Source organism: Xiphophorus couchianus, chromosome 11 (genome assembly GCF_001444195.1).
Source record: "Xiphophorus couchianus chromosome 11, X_couchianus-1.0, whole genome shotgun sequence".
NCBI classification, from domain to species: Eukaryota; Metazoa; Chordata; class Actinopteri; order Cyprinodontiformes; family Poeciliidae; genus Xiphophorus; species Xiphophorus couchianus.
Window position 1 is genome coordinate 2,538,907 of NC_040238.1, and position 24,427 is coordinate 2,563,333.

The 24,427-nt window shown below is 38.2% G+C and overlaps 1 protein-coding gene across 2 annotated transcripts in view; it reads left to right on the forward strand.

Annotated features, from left to right (window-relative positions):
- cpeb4b (cytoplasmic polyadenylation element binding protein 4b) overlaps positions 1 to 24,427 on the forward strand; it is a 39,634-nt gene that overhangs the window by 2,687 nt on the left and 12,520 nt on the right. For both annotated transcript variants that reach the window (XM_028030803.1, XM_028030804.1), the window contains exons 2-4: positions 205 to 1,442; positions 16,022 to 16,112; positions 21,081 to 21,131. In XM_028030803.1, the coding sequence (XP_027886604.1) occupies positions 255 to 1,442; positions 16,022 to 16,112; positions 21,081 to 21,131 (1,330 nt within the window). In that variant the 5' untranslated portion in view covers positions 205 to 254. The remainder of the gene's footprint in view (positions 1 to 204; positions 1,443 to 16,021; positions 16,113 to 21,080; positions 21,132 to 24,427) is intronic.

The window sequence follows — 24,427 nt, forward strand, 5'->3', positions numbered from 1 at the left end:
ATCTTATCTGAAGGAGAAGCAATATCCAATATTATATTACTTAAATTAGGTTGCCACTTCTGTAATTATGAACCCAAAAGCAAAGAAAGAAAACATTTTATGTGATGATGTGGAACCACCTGATGGATCCTAGATCCCTTGATCTATTGGGCAATGAAGGACTGAGTGCTAACCTGCATGCCTTTCTGTTTGCTTTTTTCACAGTCTGACCAAAGAGATCGCAGAATAGCATTTGTTCTGGGGGGAAAGAACAAATGGGGGATTACGGGTTCGGAGTCCTAGTTCAAAACAACACTGGCAACAAGTCTGCTTTCCCGGTCCGAATCCACCCGCATTTGCAGCCCCAGCACCACCACCAGAATGTGTCTCAGAGCCCCGCTGCTTTCATAAACAGCACTACAGCCACAGGGAATGGCACTACGGGAGGTTCTCCCTGGCTCTTCCCTACCTCTGCCACCCACAACAGTGTGCAAGACGAAATCCTCGGGGGCGCAGAGAAGCCCAAAGCACAGCAGCAACAGGAAATGCAAGAAACTCAAGAAAAACAGCAGCAGTTATCTCCTGGGGGTCACCAGGAGACTGGGAGCGGTGGCGGGATAATTGCAGAACTGGAAAAATCCCGATCAGAGGAAGCCAAGACAGAGAACGGCACGTCAGAGGGCAACAACGGAAAAGAGAAGCAGCTTCGTCTTGAGTCACCTGTCCTGACTGGATTTGATTATCAAGAGACATCTGGTCTAGGTGGAACAGGCCCGGTACAGTCGAGCACAACCTCGTCATCCCTTACTGGTTTTAACAACTGGTCAGCTGCCATCCCACCTGCACCGTCAACAATCATCAACGAGGACGTCAGCTTTTTTAACCCAGCCTCTGCTAACAACGGGCCTCTGCTATTCCAGAACTTCTCACACCACGTCAGTCCGGGGTTTGGGGGAAACTTCTCACCCCAGATTGGACCGGCTCCGGCCTTGTCCCAGCACCACCCTGCCCCGCCGCCTCACCCCCATTTCCAGCACCCCCATAACCAACACCAGCAGCACCGACGCTCCCCAGCCTCCCCCCACCCACCGCCACCCTTCTCGCACAGGAATCCGGCTTTCAACCAGTTGCCGCATTTGTCCAACAGCTTGAACAAGCCCCCATCCCCCTGGGGTCCGGCCAGCTACCAGAGCCCCTCTCCATCTCCTGGTTCCTCCACCTCTTGGAGTCCTGGAGGTGGCTATGGAAGTGGAGGTGGCGGCTGGGGAGGATCTCAGGGCCGAGATTATCGTCGTGGGCTTAATGGAGGGATGACTCCCATCAATTCCATCTCTCCACTGAAGAAGACCTTCCCTAACAACCACGTGGCATCCCAGAAGTACCCCAGAAATAGTCCCGCTGGCTTCAACCCAAAGTCATGGATGGATGATGGAGTAGGTCGTGATAACATTTTCCCTTTTCAGGTCAGTTTTCTTGTGATAATTTCACCAAACAATGTTCTTCTGTGCTACCATTATGTGGCATTGCTGCTATTTTTAGAAATGGGGGGTGGCATGGATTTGCACAATTTGCTTGTTACTGTGTAAAAGCTGTCACTGGACTCTGCACTTTCACAGTTGAATGTCCCTTGTGGTGACTCACATGGATATATCACTGCAGTGGCGTGTGCCACGTTGGTGGAAGGAGGAAGGGGAGGCAATGCAAGGAGAGGAAGAGGAGGATGGGTGAGGGGTGCATTTGATTTAGTCAAAAGATGGGAAAGGGGAAATGGAAAAGGCAGCTAGGAATGAAGAAATGGAGAACAGCTTCAGTGAAAATGGTCGGAAATTGCCAAGATAATCTGAATGAAACCAAATTATCTTCCTGAGCCTGCCTGGTTAGTTGCTTCTTTGACGTAAAGGGTTTCAATCTGTTGTAGTTGTAAACATAATACTTATCCTCAGACAATAAATCCACGAGGAATAATATTATTCATCAATACCACTATTAACAGTTGCACCAGATTTGTCTGCACATCCTTCATGAAAAACCCATATCAATGACTCTTGCAGCCTCTGTTGTATTGGGGTCTTGTGACTCTGGAAGCAAATATTTATTTGAGCTTACTATCATTTTCAAAACCTTTCCTGGGGCGTCGATAGTCTGTTCCTTCATATTTATTTGCTCATAGAATGCTGGTCAAATGTTGCTCGGTTCGTCATTGGTGAAATATTTTGAGGTTCTTGGATCAACTGCTTTGCAAGGCTGTATCTGTATTCTGTCAGCATGCTGATTCCAAATTAAGTCAACTTAGTTTTTAACAACTAAGACCTTCCTATTTTGTTCATTTTTCTCCATTTGCATTCAGTCAATCACAGGGTTCCACAGGTTAAAATGGAAGGACTTTGTTCTGACATGTCTTAACTTGCCTTTACTGTTTGTGTAGTTACATTGCAAACCTAAATCAACAATCTAACAGTCAGACAGCTACTGTAAACAGTAAGTAATCTTTGTTGGTGGGCTTCAGGTTTATGTAAAAGTACATTTTTGGAAACCAAATTTGACTTTGATAGCTAACATTTTTCTTGTGGTCGTTAAAGCATTTTAGACACATTTTTAGTTAAAAAAACAAACCAAAAAAAAAGTAGTTTTGTTTCATGCAAGCAGGAGGAAGTAGTTGCTGTATTGCATTACATAATGATTGTTGTCACACTAACAATTATGTGTGTGCTTTACTGCAGTCAGGGACATAAATATCACAGAAAAAGAGAACATCATGACTATCTTGAACTAATTAACACCAATATATATAAAGTACAATTATGTTTGCATATCTGCAATAACTTCCTTTCAACCTCATCAAAAGTCTTCATGTCTAAATCAATATCAAAATAAAGAATTAGCATGCTGCTCTATTTCATCCTAAATATAATTTGCTGCAAAACATGTGAACATTTTTTATAGCTTTCTTTTCAGTTCACAATTAGACACCGCTTTGTGTTGGTCTAACACAAAATTCCAGTGAGGGACTGTGTGACTGTAGCTGCAGCTTGTTGTTATGTGTGGCTGAATCAGAACAACTAAAGTAGCATTGTCCTCCTGGCTTCTTGACTCTGTAAGGTCAGATTGGGCATGGGGCTGTGAATAGCTTTTCTGTGTGAAGGAGAGAGTTATGTAAATGCAACCTATTTGACAAAAACAACTAGACAGTTTTACAACTAAAATGATCAACAAGTAGCAAGAATGTTTTAAGACTTTAAAAAATGGCTTAAGCTAAGAAGGTGGCTTGTTGTCGCTGTCTGTTTTGGTCAGATGGTGCAGCAGGTGGTCTGTTCTCCGTATTTGTGTTCAGGATTTTTTCAGTAATAGAATTGGAACAAAGTGTCCAACAAACTGGTGTTCTCGGATCCCTTGTGGTTCCATACTTAGTTTCAGAATTTTTCTTCATTGTTAGCCGCAGTCCTCCCCAGTATGATCCGGAGCAGAGATCTTTGCTGTCGTTTTGGGTGGTAAATTCCCTGAAGTTGATCTCGTCATTCTCTCCCTTCCCTCTTTGTCTGTATTTTCAGATGACTACCCAATCTCTATTTCTTTTAATGTGTTTTGTTGTATACTGAACCCTTTTCATTTTTTCCCAAGCACTGGCACGCTCATGCTTAACTGACCTTCATCTGATAACTTGTACTTTAGGGAAGCAGTAATTAAAAGGGAATCTGATGGCAGTGCTGCTCGGATAACTCCAGCAGTTTCCCAGGCAACGACACATAGGTCACATTTTACTCCTCGGAGGCACCAAAACACAAATCGTTATTGATTCTTCCCAAAAAAATAATATTTGCTGTTATTCTTGCCATTGGAACTTTCTGTTGTGGCCCACTGGGAGTTATCCTTAGCTTATTTGATTACCAGCCTTAAACAGATCTAAAGGAAATACTAAGATGGCTGCTACTACACTTGTTATAAATATTTCAAACTTATTTTGCCAGTGTAACTTACCAGGCATTCAGATTTTATTATTCATATTTCCTTTGTTTTTTCTGCACATCAAAACCTCTGATGTCATTATGCAGATTGGCAACAGCTACATGTAGCTGTGAATGCTTCCTCTGGAGTTTTTATTGTTTGCCAGTAGAAATTATGAAGAATGTTGTTCCAGCTAAATATTAGTATGCCAGGGTTCATTTATTTTGACTCCTTTAGAAAGGAAAACTTAATCCTACTAAGCTTTAATCTTAATAGTGATTACCTTTGTGGAAGAATATTTGATGTTAGAATGTTGTTACATAACTCAGTTTCAGAGTGTTTTATTTGTGGGGGCAAATTTATTCTGTTGCAGTGTTAAAGCTGTTACTATAGAAACTATTGCTAAATGACAAACTCCTCAAGGTTGTAGTAAGTCATAACTACTAAGTCATATGTTACATTTATACTCGTGTCTTAAATTGATTAAATTACTGTTCAGTTTTTGCTTCTCCCTTTCTTTTTTCTTCTTGATTTATGCATTTTATTTGTGATAAACACACTGATAACATTTGCTGATGAATTCAGGCAGAGCTACAAACCTTGTTGACAGAGAAGCTCCAGTCAATCTGCCAGAGACTGGAATAGTACTGTTATCCTTGATTGATTTTAATTCTGGAAATCTTGATCTCCCAATATTTAGTTTTCTATATTAACACATACACTAACCTTACAGTCTGTTTCCTTTTTTTAAGTTTAATAATAATAATAAAAAAAAATCAGCTAAAGCTTAGCATGAGTTAAAATGCTGTATTAAAAAAGTGTGTATTATTTTTCTTCTTTGTGTTATGGATTAAAACTGAAATTGGCAATCAGACTACAAGGAAAACTGCTAAACTGTACCGGTTGGAAAACGCTTGATCGATACATAACTACCATATGATACAGGGAAGCACTGAGTTCTGTGGAGAGACAAATATCCCCAAACTGTCGCTCTTTACTAGAAAGTTGAGAAACTTGCTCCTAAAACCAGCTTACTGACTTTAAGTTGAATCTTTTTTGCTCAATTAAAATCCGAGCATTCTTCTATTATCCACGGCCAACTCGTTCATCGCTGAAGAGTTACTGTTTTAAAGAAGACTACCTGAAAAACAGGCATTTTAATAGTTCCTAGAAACCCACTATTACTCTTATGGCGCATACTACATGCTTTTGAGAGGTGTTGAAGTTGTGTGACCTTTGTATAAAAACATGCAAGTCACATGCCAAAGCTTAAAAATGCTAATTTAAGTTTGCAATTGTACTTAACTTGCTTTTGTTAAATATAAGTTGTTAGGTTATTTTTTATAATTTATGTTGGTTTTGCATTTAAATCCAAGTTTAGCTTACTAAAACTCAGATAAACCCTGTAATAGCTAATATTTAAAGCAATATCTTAAAAATGAGCATTATGTTATTTTAAAGATGACAACGTGCTTCATAAGTGCCATCAGAATCAGCTTTGGATAACTTATTTTATTTCCTTCAATATAGTTTCATTTTCAATAAGACCTGAAAAGTGAAGTTTTCTTGTATTATTTTTAAATACATCCTTTCTGTACATGTTTTTAATCCAGATTACAAAATGCAACACGTGCTGCCAGGTTTTAGTAAATTAAACAGAATAACAGTTTGTGAACTAAACGGTCCCCATGAGGAACCAATGTCACACTTTCCCACTGTAAGCTCTCCAACTGCTTCACATACTTCCCATTTTAGCACCGACGCGGCAGATGAGGGATCAACGGCTTTTGCTTTACACTTGTCATTGTTTGGCCTTTTGTAGGCTTTCTGAAACTACAGTCGCACTGTGCTGCTTGATTGCATGTCTTTAGATCAATAGGTTTTTACAGTGCTGTTTTGGATTGTTCATTTGGAATGTCTTTTCTTTAGAAATGGAGCTTTATAATGGGTAACTCCCATTGCAAGGATCAAACCTCTTTGTTTGCCTCATGGCTTGGATTTTTGTACAATAGTAAATGAAAAAAACACTATTTTAAAGTTGTTTGAAGCACTGTAGCATGCAGAACATTTCCCTGCAACACTGAAGCTTTCAAATATTAGCACGGTGTAATACTTAGAATGGGCCTGTATCCAGCCGAGCTGTTGATAATGCCCTGTTCAATCAGTATGTGCTTTTTAACCAAACATTTTACTTCCATATAGTTCGCTTTAGCTTCTCTTTCATGTTGCTTCTCCCCTGAATCCTCACCTGTTCGACCCGCTGTTGGGTCAGGTGCACACACTGGGCTGATTTGGACTGAAATTTGGCTTGTGACCAGGTCAAGACCTGCAGGGCTTGAAGGAAAGTGAGCCAGGCCAGGATATTGTCTCAGTAAGCCACCTGGGTTACTGTTGGTTACTGTTCCACTCTCACTGTTTGTGCAGCTTAGAAACCTTCCAACATGTAAAAGAACATTATTAAACTCTCTCCTTAGTTCAGTGCATACGCTTTATGTGAATAAAATGCATATTTTTGAAAATGACTTTGCTTGCCCCTGCGGTATGTAAAAATTTCCCAGGAAACACACCAATCTTTGTATAAATTTAATTGATTTTACACAGTGAGTGGGAAAGTGGGGAAATATAGTTGACTACAGTTCAGAGTTTTTTTTTTTTTTTTGCTGGATCAAATGCAGAATCAAAAAAACATTAATATTGTGTAGAAGTGTGATGAGATCCATCTTGCTTGAATACTTTATATTAAACTGATTTGAAATTTGTAACAGAAATGTCCAATGAGATATTAGGTCTGTAAGGTAATGTGCAGGAGGCCTGCATACATTAAGAATTTATTATATATATTTTTTACACATCCTGCATTGTTGTACACAACCTGTTGCTTTAGAGCCTCCTAACATATCAGTAACTGAGCTAATTTCATCTGCATTTGCTTCTAGGGTTACTTTCTGTTTGAAAGAGTAAAAAAGAACCTACTATTTGGCTTCATTTACATTGGTTCTTTTTGTTGTTATACTGTACCCAATTTTCGATCCAGTTTGGGTATATGTAACTGTGATTTAAGTCTACAGTTACACCCCTAGTATTACTACAAAGTGTACTTTCCATCTTTTCACTTCTCTATGGTTGTTTTTCCAGAGGGAATTTACTCTAAACAGAACAGAAACCGCAGACAGCTTCGCACGCAAAACCTTTGCTATTTTCTTATCTTTTTCTCTCTTCATTCCAAGGTGATTTAGCTCTTCACCTGCAAATGTTCTTATGCATATGGTTATTATATGATAGTAACAAATTAAAATGGAAACCAATGGATGTTTGTGAAAAACAAAGTAATTGTGTGATATGTGCTTGCCAAACTACATGATATTTTGAGCAGCACAATAGCAAGCTTGCAAACGTTATCTGTACCTTGTGTTCCCAGCTAATGAGTGGTCTGAGCTGCACAACTCTGCTCTTTAAGGCCTCATTGTAGCCTCCTCACACCCTTGACAGACGCTTGGAAACAGGAAGAAAGAGCATCTCTCTGCACATGTGTGTCTCTGCTTGACTCCTAATTAGTCCCAAGCCTATGGTTTTCTCCACGTGTTTTGATAAAGGAAGAAGGCTAAGCAGAGCCTCGCTTAGGAGTCAGTTAAGATTGAACTAATCCTAGAGCTGAACATATACTACTGTAACTTAGCGACTCCTGTTAAAACCGCCCTAAATTCACTCATGCACACACTATTGAGCTGTTCAGCCAACACTGAGCAATTGGTTGGTTTTGACAGTTGGGGGTATTTTGTGTCATTATGGGTCTTTGAAATATTCGACAAGGAGAAATGGCATCAGAAGCGCAATCTGCTTCCCTTTCCTGCCCCCCTTTCTGTTCTTTTTACAATGCTTTGTATGCCTTCCCTTTTCATTATGGTTTGCTTTCCCCTGTTGTTGCCTTTTTATAAGTGACCAGAGGTTAAAATTTCCAACTTACTCCCTGAAGTGACTCAAACTACTTATTGACTGTAAAATCCTTAAATTTCATTTAGATCCAGAATTTTCATTCTTCATTACCTGTCAGGTAACAAGCATAAAAAATGCTTCCTCTTGCGTTATATCTATCTGTGCTACGCCACACAATGTAAATCTGATGAAATATTTATATCTGATGTTGCAGAAATCCTTATTGGGGTTTTAATTCCAACCTCTTATTTTCTTTTTAATTAAACAGAAGCAGCATTTTAATTCGGAGAACATTTTGATGTCAGCTGCTGATGATGAATAACATGTAAAATTAGCAAGCCTGGACTCTGGTGGAGAGGTTTAACTGCTTAGCTTTTTAGTAGCTTGAACTGTACCTAAATTCTGAAGGTGCTATGGTAACAAGGTATGTTGGTCTCTTCATGAATATGTCATACTTTACAATACACATGGGGTGCTTTACAAAAGACCTGTACTCTTTATACTTTTTCATAATCCATGATGTCATGACAACAGACTTTGTATTTTATTGGGATTTGATATGATGGAGCACAAATGTTGTGATGCATGCCACAAATGCATATAAGTGTGGCATGCATTTGTATTCAACTCTCTTACTTGTTTACTTTAGTGAGATCCAATGCATCCAGTAGACTTCTGAAGTGTTTTAACTAGTAAATTTAATCTAAACAGGGCTGCATTCACACCAGCCCTGTTTGGTCTGTTTTAATAAAACTCAGTTGTTTGCTCAGGAAGTCCATTTCTTTTTTGAGGGAGGTGTGAATATACAATCAAACTCTGATGCAGACCAAAAAGGCGAAGTCTGATCTGCCTAATAACCTTGATCTGGTTTTGGTTGGAGTGAATGCCAAGCGGACCGGAGACCTCTCCAAAGTTTGGAAGCGGATTAAAGAGCAGGGCATTCTGGTTAAATACAACCAAAACCAACACAGAAGTCTATACTAGCTGTAGAAATGGCTTTTAGTCTTTTGCCAAGAAAAGAGAAATCCTGCCACTGCTAAAGTCTGAAGCCACTCCACTTGTGTTTACATTTTGTGAAGAAGGAAGTCACACTTACTGTGTTGTTTAGAGGTTTTTGTTTTACAATCTTTAATGGTTCTTGGTACAATGTCACCACAGACGATGCGCTTAATGGTTTTTTTAAATGGTTGGTTCGATTGACTCACACTGCAGCAGCTGAAACTGCAACAAATGTTACAATCTTGGTCCCCAGTGGAACTGAGTCAACCAGACTATCAGATGTAGCATAAATGCAGGTATAATAACTTCATAGAAGGTATGGCTTAAAAGAAAAAAAAAAAAGTAAAATTAGCTTTTTTAAAATATGTGTAGGAATGACCCCGTCAAAATCTGGGAAATAATCCTTGAGAATCTATTGCAAATCTTGAAAATTGATGTTTAGACATTCTGTATTCAATCTGAGTTTAAGAAGTTTCCACCAGTTTCCTCTGTAACAAAGAAAATCCAAAAACGAGGTGTGCCTTCACTATTATTCCTTTCACATTATATTTATGAGATGCTTTGTGTTGATCTGTCACAGAAATCAAAATACACTTAAATTGTGGTTGTGATGCAGCAGAAAGTAAAAAAATCTTATAGGTTTTGGATGATTTTAGGAGATGCAGTCTTCATAAATCCACTATTAATTTACGATCAGCCTCCATTATCTCAGACAAAACATTTTGTCCCATCAAAATGTTTTTTCTTATTATGTTATTTTTTCAGATCTGTTGTTATTTTCTTTCAGATCTGTTGGTTATTAATTTCATAATCAGCTATTATTCATAACTGATGAGTTATTTTCCAGTCCTCTTACAAGTATCATGACATTTTTAAAAAGTAAGTTGAGCATTTTCACAGATGATAAGATTTAACTATCAAATACACATTTCTATTAAAAATAATACGGTGTAATTCTACTTCCAGCAAAGAAGCAGGTTAAAGTTTTGCCAAACAGCTAATCAATGTATAAACGTTTTTACAGTGCTGGTAACTTTAAATGTGTTGGCTGCATTGCCCAGGTTTGTAAATTTGCAACAGGGTGTCCACAGAGTTGTAAAAGGTATTACATTTAACTTAAGAATTTCTGTATTGTGCCTTTCTATTTCAGTCGAAGAAATGACCAAAAAGATCTAGGAGATCCTTTTTTCCCTCCATGTTTCTAAATGTATGAGTGTATAGGAGAAAGCAGTATAGTACTTTTACCTAAAAAGAAAAATTTTCCTACATCACAATAAGGATGATTACAATTAATATTCATCAATGTGTTAATAAACACCATTATCTGTATCCAAAGGTCATTGTTACTTGGCCTGATAAGACGCTTCTCACCAACCAGTCATCATAAAAGACAATCCCCTTTTAGTGTGCACTACCTCACCATTATTTTAGGTATTTATTTTTTCAGATAGGATGATTTATTCACTACTTGCATCTCCGAGGTACAGTTAGCTCAGCGTAGGATGTATGTTTTAGGTCATGGTGAAAGATTCATAAATTGTAACATGAGCCTGTTGTCTTGCAATGTAAAGAAATGAACCCTATTGCACCATGTTTTTTGCTGATTCATCTTATTAAAAGGTGTGTCATGGCTTTTAGCCTCTGTTTAAATCCCATACAGATCCCACAGATGGATAAAGTGAGATAGTTTATTGATCCTGCAACACATCTTTTTTTTTCTGCAACAAGCGAACAATGCAGCAACAAATGACAAGCTATGAGCTAAACCTATGACCTGTACTAACTGTGGACCATTTCTCATGGATTCATGACACGGACTGCCTTGTAAATTGAGTTTTTCTCATTTCAGAAGTGCTCAAATGTGTATATGTGCATGCCCTTCAAGTTGTCATGTATAAACACTTTGCTGGTCAGCTGCCCAGTTGTTGAGATAGAAGACTGCACAGATCTGTTGATGAATCACCTTCACCTCACCTCTCTGGGCTGAATTTTACCAGCTGCAGAGCACAATCCATACTGATTGTACCGAAGCTACAGAATGAATTCCAAACAACAGTATTATTTCAAATGACGATGGCCTAGAAATGCTCGAGGATTGCTTCAGCTTCCTTGTATCTGTTTATTGTGGTTTGGGAATTTGGTTTGATTCCAGTTGTAAGGTGCAGTTCTTTTGCAGATCTGTATTTAATGTTTGTTTCGTTTGACCTGAAGCAATGGTCCAAGCCTTGTGTTTCTCATATCCTCCTATGATACTACGGAGGATATGAGAAAACAGAAGACAAAGTTTGGCTTGTATTCCCGTGCTGATGCTTGTTTTGAGGGAGTGAGTTGTGCGCTGGGTGTGTTCTGCCATGTCAGTTCTGTTTTTGCAGATTCTTTCAGTTAGTGTGGGAAATCTGCTCTTGTACAAATCTAAAATTTTGGTTACAACTTGGTGAGTTGGGCTGTTTGTTTTTCAGACATTTGTAGTGTGTTGCTAAATTTTCATATCCTTCAAACTTTTTCTCATTTTGTCACATTACAGGAACAAATGTCAGTGAGTTTGAATTTTATGGGAACAACACAACCGCATAATCTTAAAATAGATGGTAAAAGTGTAATGTGCTTTTGTATTCAGCCCTATGAATAAATCTCTTAGAACACCCATGTGCTGTAATTACAGCTGCAAGAATTTCCAGTGTACGTCTTTGGAGTACACTGGACTCCAAAGATGTCCAGATTTTGAATTTTACACATTCCTATATGCTAGCTCAATCATATTGAAAAAAAGAGTATTTTCACATTAGCTTTTAATTCTTGCCACAGATTCGTTATTAGATTTGTTGTAGGTCTGGACTTTGACTGGGCCATTTTAAAATATAAATATACTTTAATCTTAACTGTTATATTGTAGCTCTGGCTGTACATTTAGGATTTTTGTTCTGCAGGAGAATAAACTTTGTCCCACGTCTGAAGGCTTTTGTTGGCTTTCAACTTCTTGTAGGATTTCCCTGCATTTAACTGCATCTGTCTTTGTATCAATTCTGACCAGGTTTCCTGTTCATCCTAAAGCAAGGCATTCTTACATCATAATGCTGCCACTTCCATGTTTCTCTGTGGGAATGGCATATGCAGTGTGATGTGATGTATAACAAAGACTGTCCCCTGAATGAGGAAATTCTGACCAGGACAGTTAGACTCGGAGCTTACTGAGCAGCTCCAACTTTAGTGTGCAATATGGCTGCCACATATGTTGAATGTAGTGACAGCTGCCAGAATAAACAATTTAGATTCATTTTGGACAGTTTTTAGCTCGTCAAGCCAGTGGTCAGTATAGTGTAAAATATTTGTTGTTTAAGTGCACAAAATGATGAGAAATGCATTATTGGTTAGTATTGCTAATAGCAGTTAGTGACTTGTAAAATTCACTCAACTTGTGGGTGACGTCGTTGCCAGATCCAAGCTCTGATCAATGAGACAAATTGAATGCAACATTAGTTCCACACATTGTCCTTTCAACTCTTATCAGGTTTACTCTCCCTGCTAGAAAATAGCAAATCCTGACAGCATGATTCTTTCACCTTGGTTCACCGTAGGGATTGTATTTCCAGGGATTATTCCCAGAGATACAGTTTTTTTTATGCAATTTCTCTATTCATTAGAAAAGTAACTACCAAGACTATCAATTGAGTCCTTTCCAAGTTTTAGGAGAACTAGAGTAAATGTGGCAGAATGCATATTCACAACACATTTTTCAAAGTTTTATTCATAAAAAAATTTGAAAACCATGTATCATTTCCCTTCCATGTTACAGTCATTAGTTTCTTTGTGTTTGTGTATCACATCAAATCCTAAAAAAACACACTGTAACACTACAAAACTCCGGATGGTGTTAATACTTCTGCAAGGCACTGTAACTACGCTCTTTAACCCGTCAGACACATAAAGTAGCTTCTGAGTTTAGAAGCGGCTCCAAACTCCAGGGAGGGGATGAAAAAGTGAGGTGCCTGCCTGGCAGAGCGTGGGTCATGTGGTTCACAGAAGTAGGTCTGTTTTTCTGAACCCTGTAGCATTTAACCCCTGTGGAGTTCATGGTAACAGAGTATGCTATGAGCTTTGCTTTCTACAGTGCCTTCACCCTCAGGCTTTCTTTACTCACATAAGCTGCAGTTCTCCAGGATTTTAACCTGATTTTTAATAAATACTAGAAAATCCCAAGACAGTTGCACAGACTCAACTACAGCATTGCAAGTGAAAAGTGGAGCTGTGCATCTATATTACTTATGTTGACTGGTATGTTGGAGTTATTCCTCTTGTGCAAGTTCTGAGCTTTACCAGTCACAGTGGCAGTCTCTGTACAGATTTGTTTCATACTTTCCACTTGTTTTTCTTCCTTTTTTTCAATCACAAGGCATATAGGCATGACAAAACTGAAACTGTACAAGACAATACAATGTAGCTCAGAATAAAACACTAAGAAGGAAGCATTGTAATATATTTGCTTGTATTCTCAGTGGGTGAGTTAGTGTGTATCCACATTCCTTCATCTGCATTGTTGGCTCAAATATATATGTCTGACATAGATAACTATAAAGCGAAACCAAGAAGACTTCTGTCTAGGGGCGCACAATGTATTGCCATCAATATTTGTATCGGCTGATGTGAATCATGTTTTGACATATCGGTAACGGTCCGATAAGTGTCAGGTGATGTGACAATGATGGAGTGCAGGATTGTGACGTTTAATCGAAGCAGAGAACTCATGTAGTTTGTCACTCCTGCACTTTCGAAAGTAGAGGGGAATATGCGTAATACATGGTTAAATATTGTCTATCGGTGGATTTTGATGTTGGCCCAAAATGTCCTGACCAGGATTTTAAATTTTCACTTGACCCCATTACAGATGTAAGTCATTTAACATAACAAAGTTTCTGAAACCAACTTCTAGTCTGACACTTTGTGTTTTGTAAAACCAGTCTTCTGTATTTGCCTGAAAACATATTAGCTTAAGGAGCCATGAAATGACACCACATTTAATCTTATTCTGAATATTGCTCTCTCTTTAATTGCCCCACCTCAGGCTATTTAAGCTAAAGTAGTGCCCATAATGTTCTAAAAATATGTCACTTAAAAGCGAAGGCTTTACCGTGTGTTTATAAAGATACACCTGACTGGATACATATAGGTAATGTTTTATGTCCAATAAACTTGGGTCTTGCTCCTGCTAGCTACCATTTCATGTGGAGCAGTTTCTTTCTTGTTTTGATGTAACTCTGATAATTTCCCACATTTTAATCTCTAGAAAAAATATAAAGGAAAACTGAGCATTTTGCTTTAAATTGTGTAAACTTTTTCAACTGTTTTAAACTGATTTCAGTGACCACATCATAGAGCAGGTGACATCAGACAGGATGCAGCAAACTACACAATCTCTGCTAGCTTGTTGGGGAACCTACAGATTAATTTTTGAGCAAAATCTTTCCTGATTTAGTTGCTGTTTTTGCAAGATGTGGACACAAATACAACAGTATTCATTTTTAAGTAAATTGTCTTCAGGTCACGGGGTTATTCTAACTATAATAAGTTAGTTTCAAGTTGTTTCCATTTTGCCAGTTTTTGTGGCATTCTATAGAGCAAAGAAAAAATTATAAAATATTGCTACATCTCATTCAACTTTTTCTTTCTGAACTTTGATTGCTCTGGTTCAGATCAAGAGAAAACACTTATTCTAATCCTGAGTGCTAATCTATGCTTTGAGTCTGGTCTTTCAAGTAACCTGTCAGATTTCATTAAGTTCTCAGTGTCTTAAATCATGTTTTATGTTGCAGTCCACTGTTATTAAAAGTTAGTATGATGAAAATGTCAGACTTAGCAAATCATATAGTCGTATTTGGATGTGTTTCTAATATAATGGTACACAGAGAGTACCTGCAGACTTTTTGGAACAGCACTTTGAAGTACTGAAACCTATGAGTGCAGAAAGTAGGTTTTAACTTGACAGTTTTGGGAGAATAAACATCTTTAAGCTTCTTTAAGACTGAAGTCTTTGTCTTTGAGACAAGCAACAACTTGTAGCCACAGGAGTCGCTGGCTGTTTTAAGTCTGGGATCTCTGATGCACAGATGAGAACTATGACAGTATTTAAGGAATTTCTATTTTTGAGGTGACACTCACTGTAGAATGACTGGAAAAACAGTAAAAAATAGAAGAAAGGAAGGAATGAAATGTTCAGATATGTGGTGGAGTTGGGATGTTAGACACTTCAGATAAAAACAATAACGTTATGAATTTCAGATAGTGGTCTTTGTTTGTTTTTGAAAAGCAGGAAACGAGACGAGTTTGTTAGTGTCGCCGCTTGTCGTCGGCTGCATACTTGGCCGAGGCGGAGTCGAGGCAGAAAGCTTATCAGTGTGCCACTCGCAGTATTTGTTTGTGGATGGGGTCATGTTTTTCAGTGTGAGAGCATATTTTGTGTATACACATTGTAAGGGTGTGAGAGTGTTTACACATGTTGGCGTGTGCATACACAGATATGTGGCGTCGCCGGTATGCCAAGGATGGCCCAGCTGAAGGTGGAGCTGTGGACGTGCTGTGCTCTGGCTTGTTCTTAATGCCATCTCGTCAAGCTGGTTCATCTTTCAAAGCATTTTAGAGTCTGAACAGGAGTATTTTGATTAAAATTTAGCAAGTGTTTCAATAAGCAGAATGAAAATGAACATAAAATAGATTATTGACAAAGGAGTTAAACAACACTCTGTTTTTCAAATATTTAGGTTGATCTCAGAATGATATAATACTTTAGCAAACAGTTGTACATTAATTTATTCAGCTGTTTGTTTTGAAAACTTCAAAAAAGATAAAAAAGAATACATGGATTCAATGCATGTGATCTGTCATATCTTTTGTATTATTCTGTGGTATTTTATGATCTTCCGCAGAGGTGTTCAGCTAGTATTTGAAGCAACGGTTCTCGGATCATATTTTCATGTGCAAATTAGAAATGCTGTCTCCTCCTCTTGCTTCGGTCTCTATGTGTTAATTAGGTCAGTGCTGCATTAAAAGATAAGTCTAATGACTGCTGCTCCACTTTAAACACTGGTTGCCACAATAACAAAAAAGGAATCTAAACTACATGCCTTCTGAGGGAAGGAAAGAAGTCAAATTTGTCCTTTTTCTCTGTCCCCTGTAGGAACGAACCAGATCGTTTGACAGCTTCAACATGAACACTCTGGAGAACTCCCTGATCGACATCATGAGAGCTGAGCAAGACACCCTGAAAGGTAAATATAACAACTGAAACTCAAGAAACATGTAGACGAGCAGCAGTACAATGCTTTTTAACAAGCCTGATGCACATGTAACAATCGAACAAAAAATACACATACTCTGACTTATAACTTAATTAAATGTTTAAAATTTGACATAAACCATTTTGCATGCTGTGATATTTGGACAAGCCACGGTTAATGTTGCATTTTATGCATATTTATAAGTTGGATTTTACAATTTCCTTTTAAAAACTACAACAGGACAACGCCTGCAGAAGCTGGAAGACTGTGCTTTGAGCGTCCTCAAGCTCAATAACCAGCATGACTCAATGCTCACAGGGTTAAAGATACAGGTACAACCTATTAGCAATGCTAAAGGCTTGTACCCTATTAACCAGCAGTACACTCAGTAAAGTACAACTCTATTTGTGAACATGTTAATTAAGTTTGAGTATGGAGAGAAGTCTCACTGTTTTTCCTACCAGCAGTGAGAATGTGATGCAATTCCCAGACACAAGTTCTTTCTTCCAAAGCAAACTGAACTTTATTCTTTGATTTTCATCATTTCTAAACTTCACAACGCTTTCCCAACAAATAACTAGAAAGTTCCTGTTAATCTACAAAATTGAACATTAAAATTAAATAAGTTATTTTTAAATTAATGCAATATCTTAAAATCAGCAGCCTGTGTTCAATCAGTAGGAAAAATATGTTGACATTTTTTTGCCATCACATGATCAGTGTTAGTTGATCAAGGTCAATTGATTGTAAAAATCCAAAACTTGATTAACTAATTGCTTCTTCACAAATGAGCATTTTATTCAATGGTAAAAACTATTTTTTGTCTTTTGGAGAGAATGTGTAGAACAGAAATCCATCTTGTTCTTATAATTCTCTTTGTGAGTGCTGTGGTGGCGCAGGGGCAAAGCATGACCCACATATTGAGGCCTTAGTCCTTGTGGCGGTGATCACAGGTTCAATTCCTGGCCTGGCAACAATACCTGGCTAATAGAAAATCACCATCATGATTCTTATCTGTTGGTTGAGAGGGAGGACCTGTTAGAGTTAGTTACACCTTTGACACAGGCTTTACTTTAGTGTAATCCTTTGAGTGCTGCATGCTAACTAAACTTGTCAACCCCAATGCCTTAGCTGTTAAATAGATTACAAGACTTCAATGCCAGTAGCAGCCATGTTTTAATTAATTGTTACAGATTGAGTAAAAAAATATATATGATGACAAAAATAAGTGATTTTTAAAAGTTATCCCACATGGATATAATACAGTAGATTCATTCATTAACTATTTAACATTGGTGGTGTTGCTTTTTCTGTTTTAATTTATGGCATAATTTTAAGCTCGCAACATTTGAACTGTTTAATGAAGTCCACAAGCCTGCTTCCAGAACCCAAAATTAGCGGTTCTTATCTCTGGCATAGCAACGGGTTGGGGTTGAGACTGCTCCTTTTTTATGCTTTAGTGGAAGAAATGGGTTTGACAAAAATGGTGACTAAGCTAACTCTAGTTTTTGTTTTAAATTGGGGGAAGTTTGGTCATAAATGACTCAAAGTATCCAGGTCTTGTGTTCTCTTTGTGATCCATCTGAAAACATAAACTTCCTTACAAAAAAGTAGGCCCAGATAAGAAAATTATTTTCTCTTTTATCCCACTGAACACAATAAAATATCTATAAAGGGAACCACCTTGTGAAATGCATAAAATCAGTGCCACTGCTACAATAACAAGATAATAAAAACATTGAAATACAGTCTCTCTTCTCATGAATACCTTTTTATTATTTTAGCGCTAAACACGCAAAGCTCATATGCATCCAGTTATGATTTTGTGTTCTGTCGTTGGAGCTTATAGTAGAAAATATTTTTAATATTAGAATTGAAAGTTCAAAATCTTTATTACCATCAATGTTATGGTATCAGGTTTTTGACAGTTTTTATTTTACACTAGCGGTTTATTATGGTGGTAGTAAAATTAATCACAGCACATTTTTCACCTTAGTTGCCCTAATTTTTTTCTCCATCAAACTCTAGATTGTTAGTTAAATGTACAGTGCACAGTGGTGAAACCACGAAGCACACCATATCATCTCCCAAACTTATCATCCTTTCATTTGAAGTGTAGATCTTGGAAGCAATCAAATTTTACAGTCATAATTTCATCTAATAATTTCATAATTTCATAATTTCAATTTCATTTATAGTGCAGCCTAATACAGTAGTATGACAGGTGGAGCTTGAGTAAATTTGCTCTTTTCTTTCCAGAGCTTGAGTAAATTTGCTCTTTTCTTTCCAGAGCTCGAGTAAATTTGCTCTTTTCTTTCCAGAGCTTGAGTAAATTTGCGCTTTTTCCCTTGGAGGATAGTTTTAAAGAACCATTATTACAAGAGGTTTTCTTTGAGTGAGCACTTTTTCAATTTGTCACACAAATGCATCTATGTAGAAAGAACAGCAAATCTTTCTAAAATAAATACATCAAATCTTGAAATTTCTCATTTGAACTGAATGTGCTCAACAAAATTGAGCACAACAAAGCAAGGGAAGAGGCAAGACAAAATGTCTACAGAAGAAGTGGCTTTGAATCCCTTCCAGCATTGTTCCGACTGACAGAAAGAGTTCCTCTGTTCGTCCACTGCACATAAACACACCACTGCATTGTGCGAGGTTGTTCATACATGTGTTTTAAAGTGGACTGTTTGTGTGCAGCCAGCAGCATGCAAATAAGCTTCACAAAGCAGCCACAATTCATCCTGCAGACACACTGGGTTATGGTGTACCTGTTTACTCCTCAGAGATTTAAAATGTAATGACAGCCTGGAGCTTTCTCTCTATGGGAGGGAAAGCTGGACTTTGCGTTTCAGGTGGTGCAACTATAGTATGTGCACCTTGTGTTTATTACCTGGCTAATTCACTTGGGGAGATAAATAGGTAAATTTTGCAGTGAAGAGTCACACTGCAGTCTTTATCTGGTTTGGGTCAGTCCCTATGGCTCTGTTTCCTCTGTTCTGTGAGTTCAGTTCACAGAGTGTGGAGGAGGGGCCCACAGATTTCCTTGTGACAGGGGCATCGGAATGCACCAATCACCAGGCGGTCCGTACCCACACAACAATGACTGCACTATTTCAGCTCTTTCATCTCATTATCCTTTCTGGTGCAAGCGGGCCTTGCATAACTTTGAAGATTGTTTGGCATCATAACATGTATTTGTGTGTTTGGGAGGTGGCCCTTGCAAATTGCTCGGTGTAAAAAGTATGGTATGAGGATACAGATTCTAAAATGGAGTTGAATGTGAAGGAGAGAGATGGTTCATATTTTGTAGCCACAGTGCCCGGGGTGGAGGACATTCAGTCTGGTGGTGACGGCTCTGGACATTTTTGGGTTTTCTGGTTGATATACCTCTAAAGTGTTGTATGAAGAACTGGGACAGCAGTTGTGAAGTGGCAGACTGGGGGGTGTTCCTAATTATGAAGAAAAGGACAGGAGAATGTCTTCCAGCATTTAAGTGAGTGCACATCCCAGTCTCCCTGGGGAAGCTTAATCTCGGAGGTTGGAAAAGAGGCTCCAACTGACCATCCAAGCTCTGATTTCAAAAGAGCAACGTAGCTTTCGTCCTAGCATGGAAGAGTGGACAAGAATGTGTTATATCTGGGTTGCTTTTAACTGGTACCCTGTCCGTGTATACCAAAAACAAAGCTGAGATTAGTTCTGTTTGTTGTGTTCATGGAAAGGACTTCAAGTAGCAGCATCAATATCTCTCACAGCAAACCCACCTTGCAGTGGTGAAGAGTTAATGACATTTTCGACTTAGTAAACCTTTATCAGTTCATGTCAGTGATGGTTCATAAAACACTCATCTGTTTGTATTTATTTAATTGTTTGATTTTTTTAAAATGTATTTTTTTTTTTTAAGTGTTGCATGTGGTCAGGACATCAGTCATATACCAGGTCTCAGGACTTGAAATGGTCCTTCTAAGAAGGCCCAGTAGAAACTGCACTTCCTGCTACAATAACAGCAGTACAGCCTTCCACAGGAGCTGCTGGCCATTTGCTATATAACCATGATTCAGTCTGCCATGTGCTCATCCATCACTGTGTGGTTTGGCCTACCCATAAAAGAAGAAAAAAAAACCCATAACATCAGTCAAGTTGTACATTTATTCCCATTTGTCATTTCTTATGCTTTAAAAGGTACTGAAACTTTCCATAGGAATTTAACCCGTCAGACGTCCTGAAGAGATGGAATCTTTTTGTCTGTGAGCATGAGTTCTTGGCTTTTTCTTGCCAAGATGGAAATGTTTGACTGTGGCTGATTGTCCATGATAACACCTTTGGAATGTAGACACAACCTTGAAGTGCCTGGATAAAAAAAACCCATGATGTGTATCATTGCATTTTTCACTGACTCAAAAAACGTCAAACTTCTAAATTAGAAGATCCCAATTTGATACTGCTCCTCCACTGAACACTTGATCTGTTATATGTTGTGTAGAGGGTCTCTGAAGTTGTGAACATTGGAATATTTTTTACGTTTCCCTACAGCCGGACATTAGCCAATTTTAGCAACAGGGTGAGTCTTATTCAGATAGTGTGATGTGTCTTGACTCTTACCTTTTATCTTGTCATATACTGCAGCAGGTGAGCCTTATCACATTTTAGTCTGCTTACTAACCAGACTAAAAACTGCAAAATCATACAGTTTGGATTTCTACATTATTATGCTTCCGTTTCCTGTTGTGGTTGCCATAAGAAAAAAAAAGCCTTTCATTTCTGGAGCCTGCACCATTATCATAAAAGCCACCTTTGTAGTTTGTTCTTTACTTTTGGTCCAATCCAAAAGCTTCCTTATATTTGGTTCCAACCTTGGATCCTAGGAATAATTAGACTGTCTTCTGGAAGGACTTACACAGAGTTAAAATAGAGTAAAGATATTATATGAAACACATTTTGTTCTGTTTTTCTGTGTAGGTCGTCTGGGGTTCCCTCACCCTGGGGCGGACAACCCTCTGCCCCTTAATGGTATGTATGGCAACCTAAACACATTCCCCAAAAGTCTACTAACCCTGGAAATGAAAGATGAGTCATCAAAAGGATTTTATATGCAAATCATGTCAAGTGGGAAACTTTAAGTAAAGTAGAGATGTAATAGTCATAATTTTGAGGCAAATGTGTAGTTTTTGTATAACATTTAACCTGCTGATAAGGATTTTAGGCAGCTTTGGTATTTCAGCAGGGCTAAAAAGATGTCATTTTTTTCTGAACTTGTGTTTAACACAATTGGAGGTAGAAACATAGTATTACACCCTGTGTTTGAGAGAGCAGTTGATGTAAAACATGGTTTTGCCTGTTGAAAATAAAAACAAAGAATGACCAAGTTAACATTTTAAATGTGTCCTAGCATGTTATATTAGCAGTTAGCATGGTTACCATTGCTGAAATTGCCACCTTTGTGTCTTATTCCCTCCCAACATTTTTAAGTGCAGCATGTTCCAAAAAAGAGGTTGAATGGTCAAGAGGAAGAAATAGAGCAATATTTCTGTACTTCAATTAGCCGCCTTATCTAAAGTGACTGAAAATCTTGTTCTTTCTCGTAGCTTTAATGAAACAGGAAGATGCTTCAAACTACCATATACTGTTTCCTTCTAATTAGCTGTTCAGTTTTTTGTATTTTGTAGTACATTTGGAACAAACTGTTAATAGTCAAAATATTTAACTTTGAGTCTAAGAAAGTCCACACAAAAGAGTGTTGTCAGCATGAGTTGATTGCACTTAGTTTGGTGCATTCATGATCAGATAAGTGGTGAACTTTTGAAATTCTGACCGACCGGTCAAACTGAACATTAGCCGGTAACAATCAAAAGCAGATTTCTTGGTGTGCTTCTAAAGCTTGAGAAAAAAATTTTGGGATCATATTTTAATGTTGCTCTGTTTTCTTGCTGGACTTAAATTACAGTCAAGAATTTAAGTCCATCTGAGGTTGGAAATCTTTAGGATGTTGCTTGTCTCCAAAACCTGGTCGCCCATGTCCCATTGAAACATTGACATATTTAGTCTATTAGTCCCAGCCTAAACAACAATATTTTAGACTTGATTAGCCCATTAGTTCAACTCCAATCGCTTTCCTACTCAAAGACCATTTAAACATTTTTTCACCTCTTTTTTCCAACCATATTATCATCCGGTTAACCTGTTAAAATGGAGGCTGATATCGTCTTTCTGTCTTTCTAATGACATTTTGATGAGTGGAATCTTCTGTTGTTTTGCAACTCAAAGCAAAATAATCATTTCCTTTTTTACTTGCAGAGGAGCTTAGGCTTGAATACTTGTATATAAACTTCTTTACCTTCTTGTTCATTTTGTGGCTGCGTCTATTGCTTTGTTCTTGAATTAGAGAAGGATGTAAGAAATCTAATGAAATGGAATGATTTTTAAAAAAGCAGTGGTTTGATAGATACAGAAGATTTTTTGTGGAAGATGTCCTAGATTTTGTCTAGAATTACTGAGCTCCTGTGGTGCTTCAGCATGTGACCATGATTGCAAAATAGGATTTTTCTTAGAGATGAGATTTAAACTCTCTGTCATGCAATCTCTTCCTTCATCGCTCTGTGGTTGTAGTGTTTTAACGTCATCTGTACGGGCTTCAACTGGCAGGTAAAACAGGAACTGCCAGTAGTTTCCTGAAAAGCCTGCTGGGTCACATGGTTGGATCACATGGTTAGGAGCTGTCATGGTGCCCTGAGACAGAAGGTGCCAGCGGATAGAAGCTGCACACCAGTCCCGGTTTTCTCTCTTTGCCTCATAAGGATACACAGACTGCATTCCTCATTCTCTTCCTCCCCCCATCCTCTCTCCCTCCAGTCACTCTCATTTTTGCGCACCCCCACACGGCTTTTTATCAGCTCATTTCTCCATCACTTCTAATCTAGTTTTCTCTCTTACACTCACATATACACGCACACGCCAACACACATGCACACACGTCTTTTTATAGCACTCTCTGCTCTCTTTCAATCTGCTTTACTGCCTCTCAGTATTTTTCTCCGTTTCTGGCTGCCTTTGACCTTCCCCGGCGCAGTTAATGTCCATCTGGTTTGGAATGTCCACTGAGGGAGGATTACGGGTTCTTGCAATTGGAGATTGTGTTTGGCTTTTTTAAACTCTTCTGTTTAAAAAACTCTATTTTTTATCCTTATGTTGCCCCAACTGCTTCCACTGCCTCCCCTTGGAAAATTATACACTATTACTGAAAGGACATTACTTTTCTTCAAATACAAACTGCTCCGTTCTCAAGCTGGAGCTGCTTGACCAACCTCGCAGAGTATTGCTTTTGTTTGAGTGAAGCTCTGACGTGAGAGCGCCATCCTTGAATCGTATCAGGTCCCCTGACTGGCTGTGATTAGGCAAAGTGATATGCTTTAGTCTCATTTCTGCTTCTTCCTTATTCTCTGCATGATTAATTCACATCTCCCCTCGCTGTTGCCTGTAATTGTGCACACTTACTTTCTTTTATTACTTTGCAGTCAAGCTCAGTAAAATGGATCAGTTGCACAGTGTTTTGCTAAAATTGCTTAACTAATCAAATCTGCAGATTAAAGTCCAAACACGGTTCTTTTCTTGGATACTTCTGCAAGCTGCTCTTTTTGCAATTACTCTGCATTTCCAGGTTTAGCTTCGGGTGTCTCCAGGGTTACAATGGCCTATTTGGGCCTGATTCAGTCTTTTAACTATACATCCTGTGGGCTTTATTACATTGTGTTTTAATTGCCTCGCTTTTTATGCTAATACCTGTTCTGTATTGAGTACCGATCCTCTCTGGTGAACTGATATGACCCGTCTACTCTGTCTTTCTGCATAAATAAGCACAATGCGCACGTCAAGTCCATCACAATAATTTAGAATATCATCTAAATTTATTCCTGTAATTTGTTTCTAAAAAGTAAAATTCAGGTCAGTACACTCAAAGTGATACATTTCAGACATTTCTGATGACTGTGGCTTGCAGCTAATGGAATTCTGAAATTCATTTTCTCTGAAAATAAATTTTACATAAGAAAAAATATACGGTATATGGTTTTAAATCCCAATATTTCACATTATGACCTCGCCAGTCATGCAGAAGATTGCTGGCTTGACAGTTTTTCAGGCGACTGTGACTGAAACATGCCACAAGGAGGGGGTAAGTCACAAAAGGTCACTGCTAAAGTAGCTGGCTGTTTATAGAACTTAACCCTACCTTAATAATGGAAAGTTGAGTGGAAGGACAAAATATTGGTATGAAGTGCTCGAGCAACAAAGATGGCTGCAGCAAATTATAA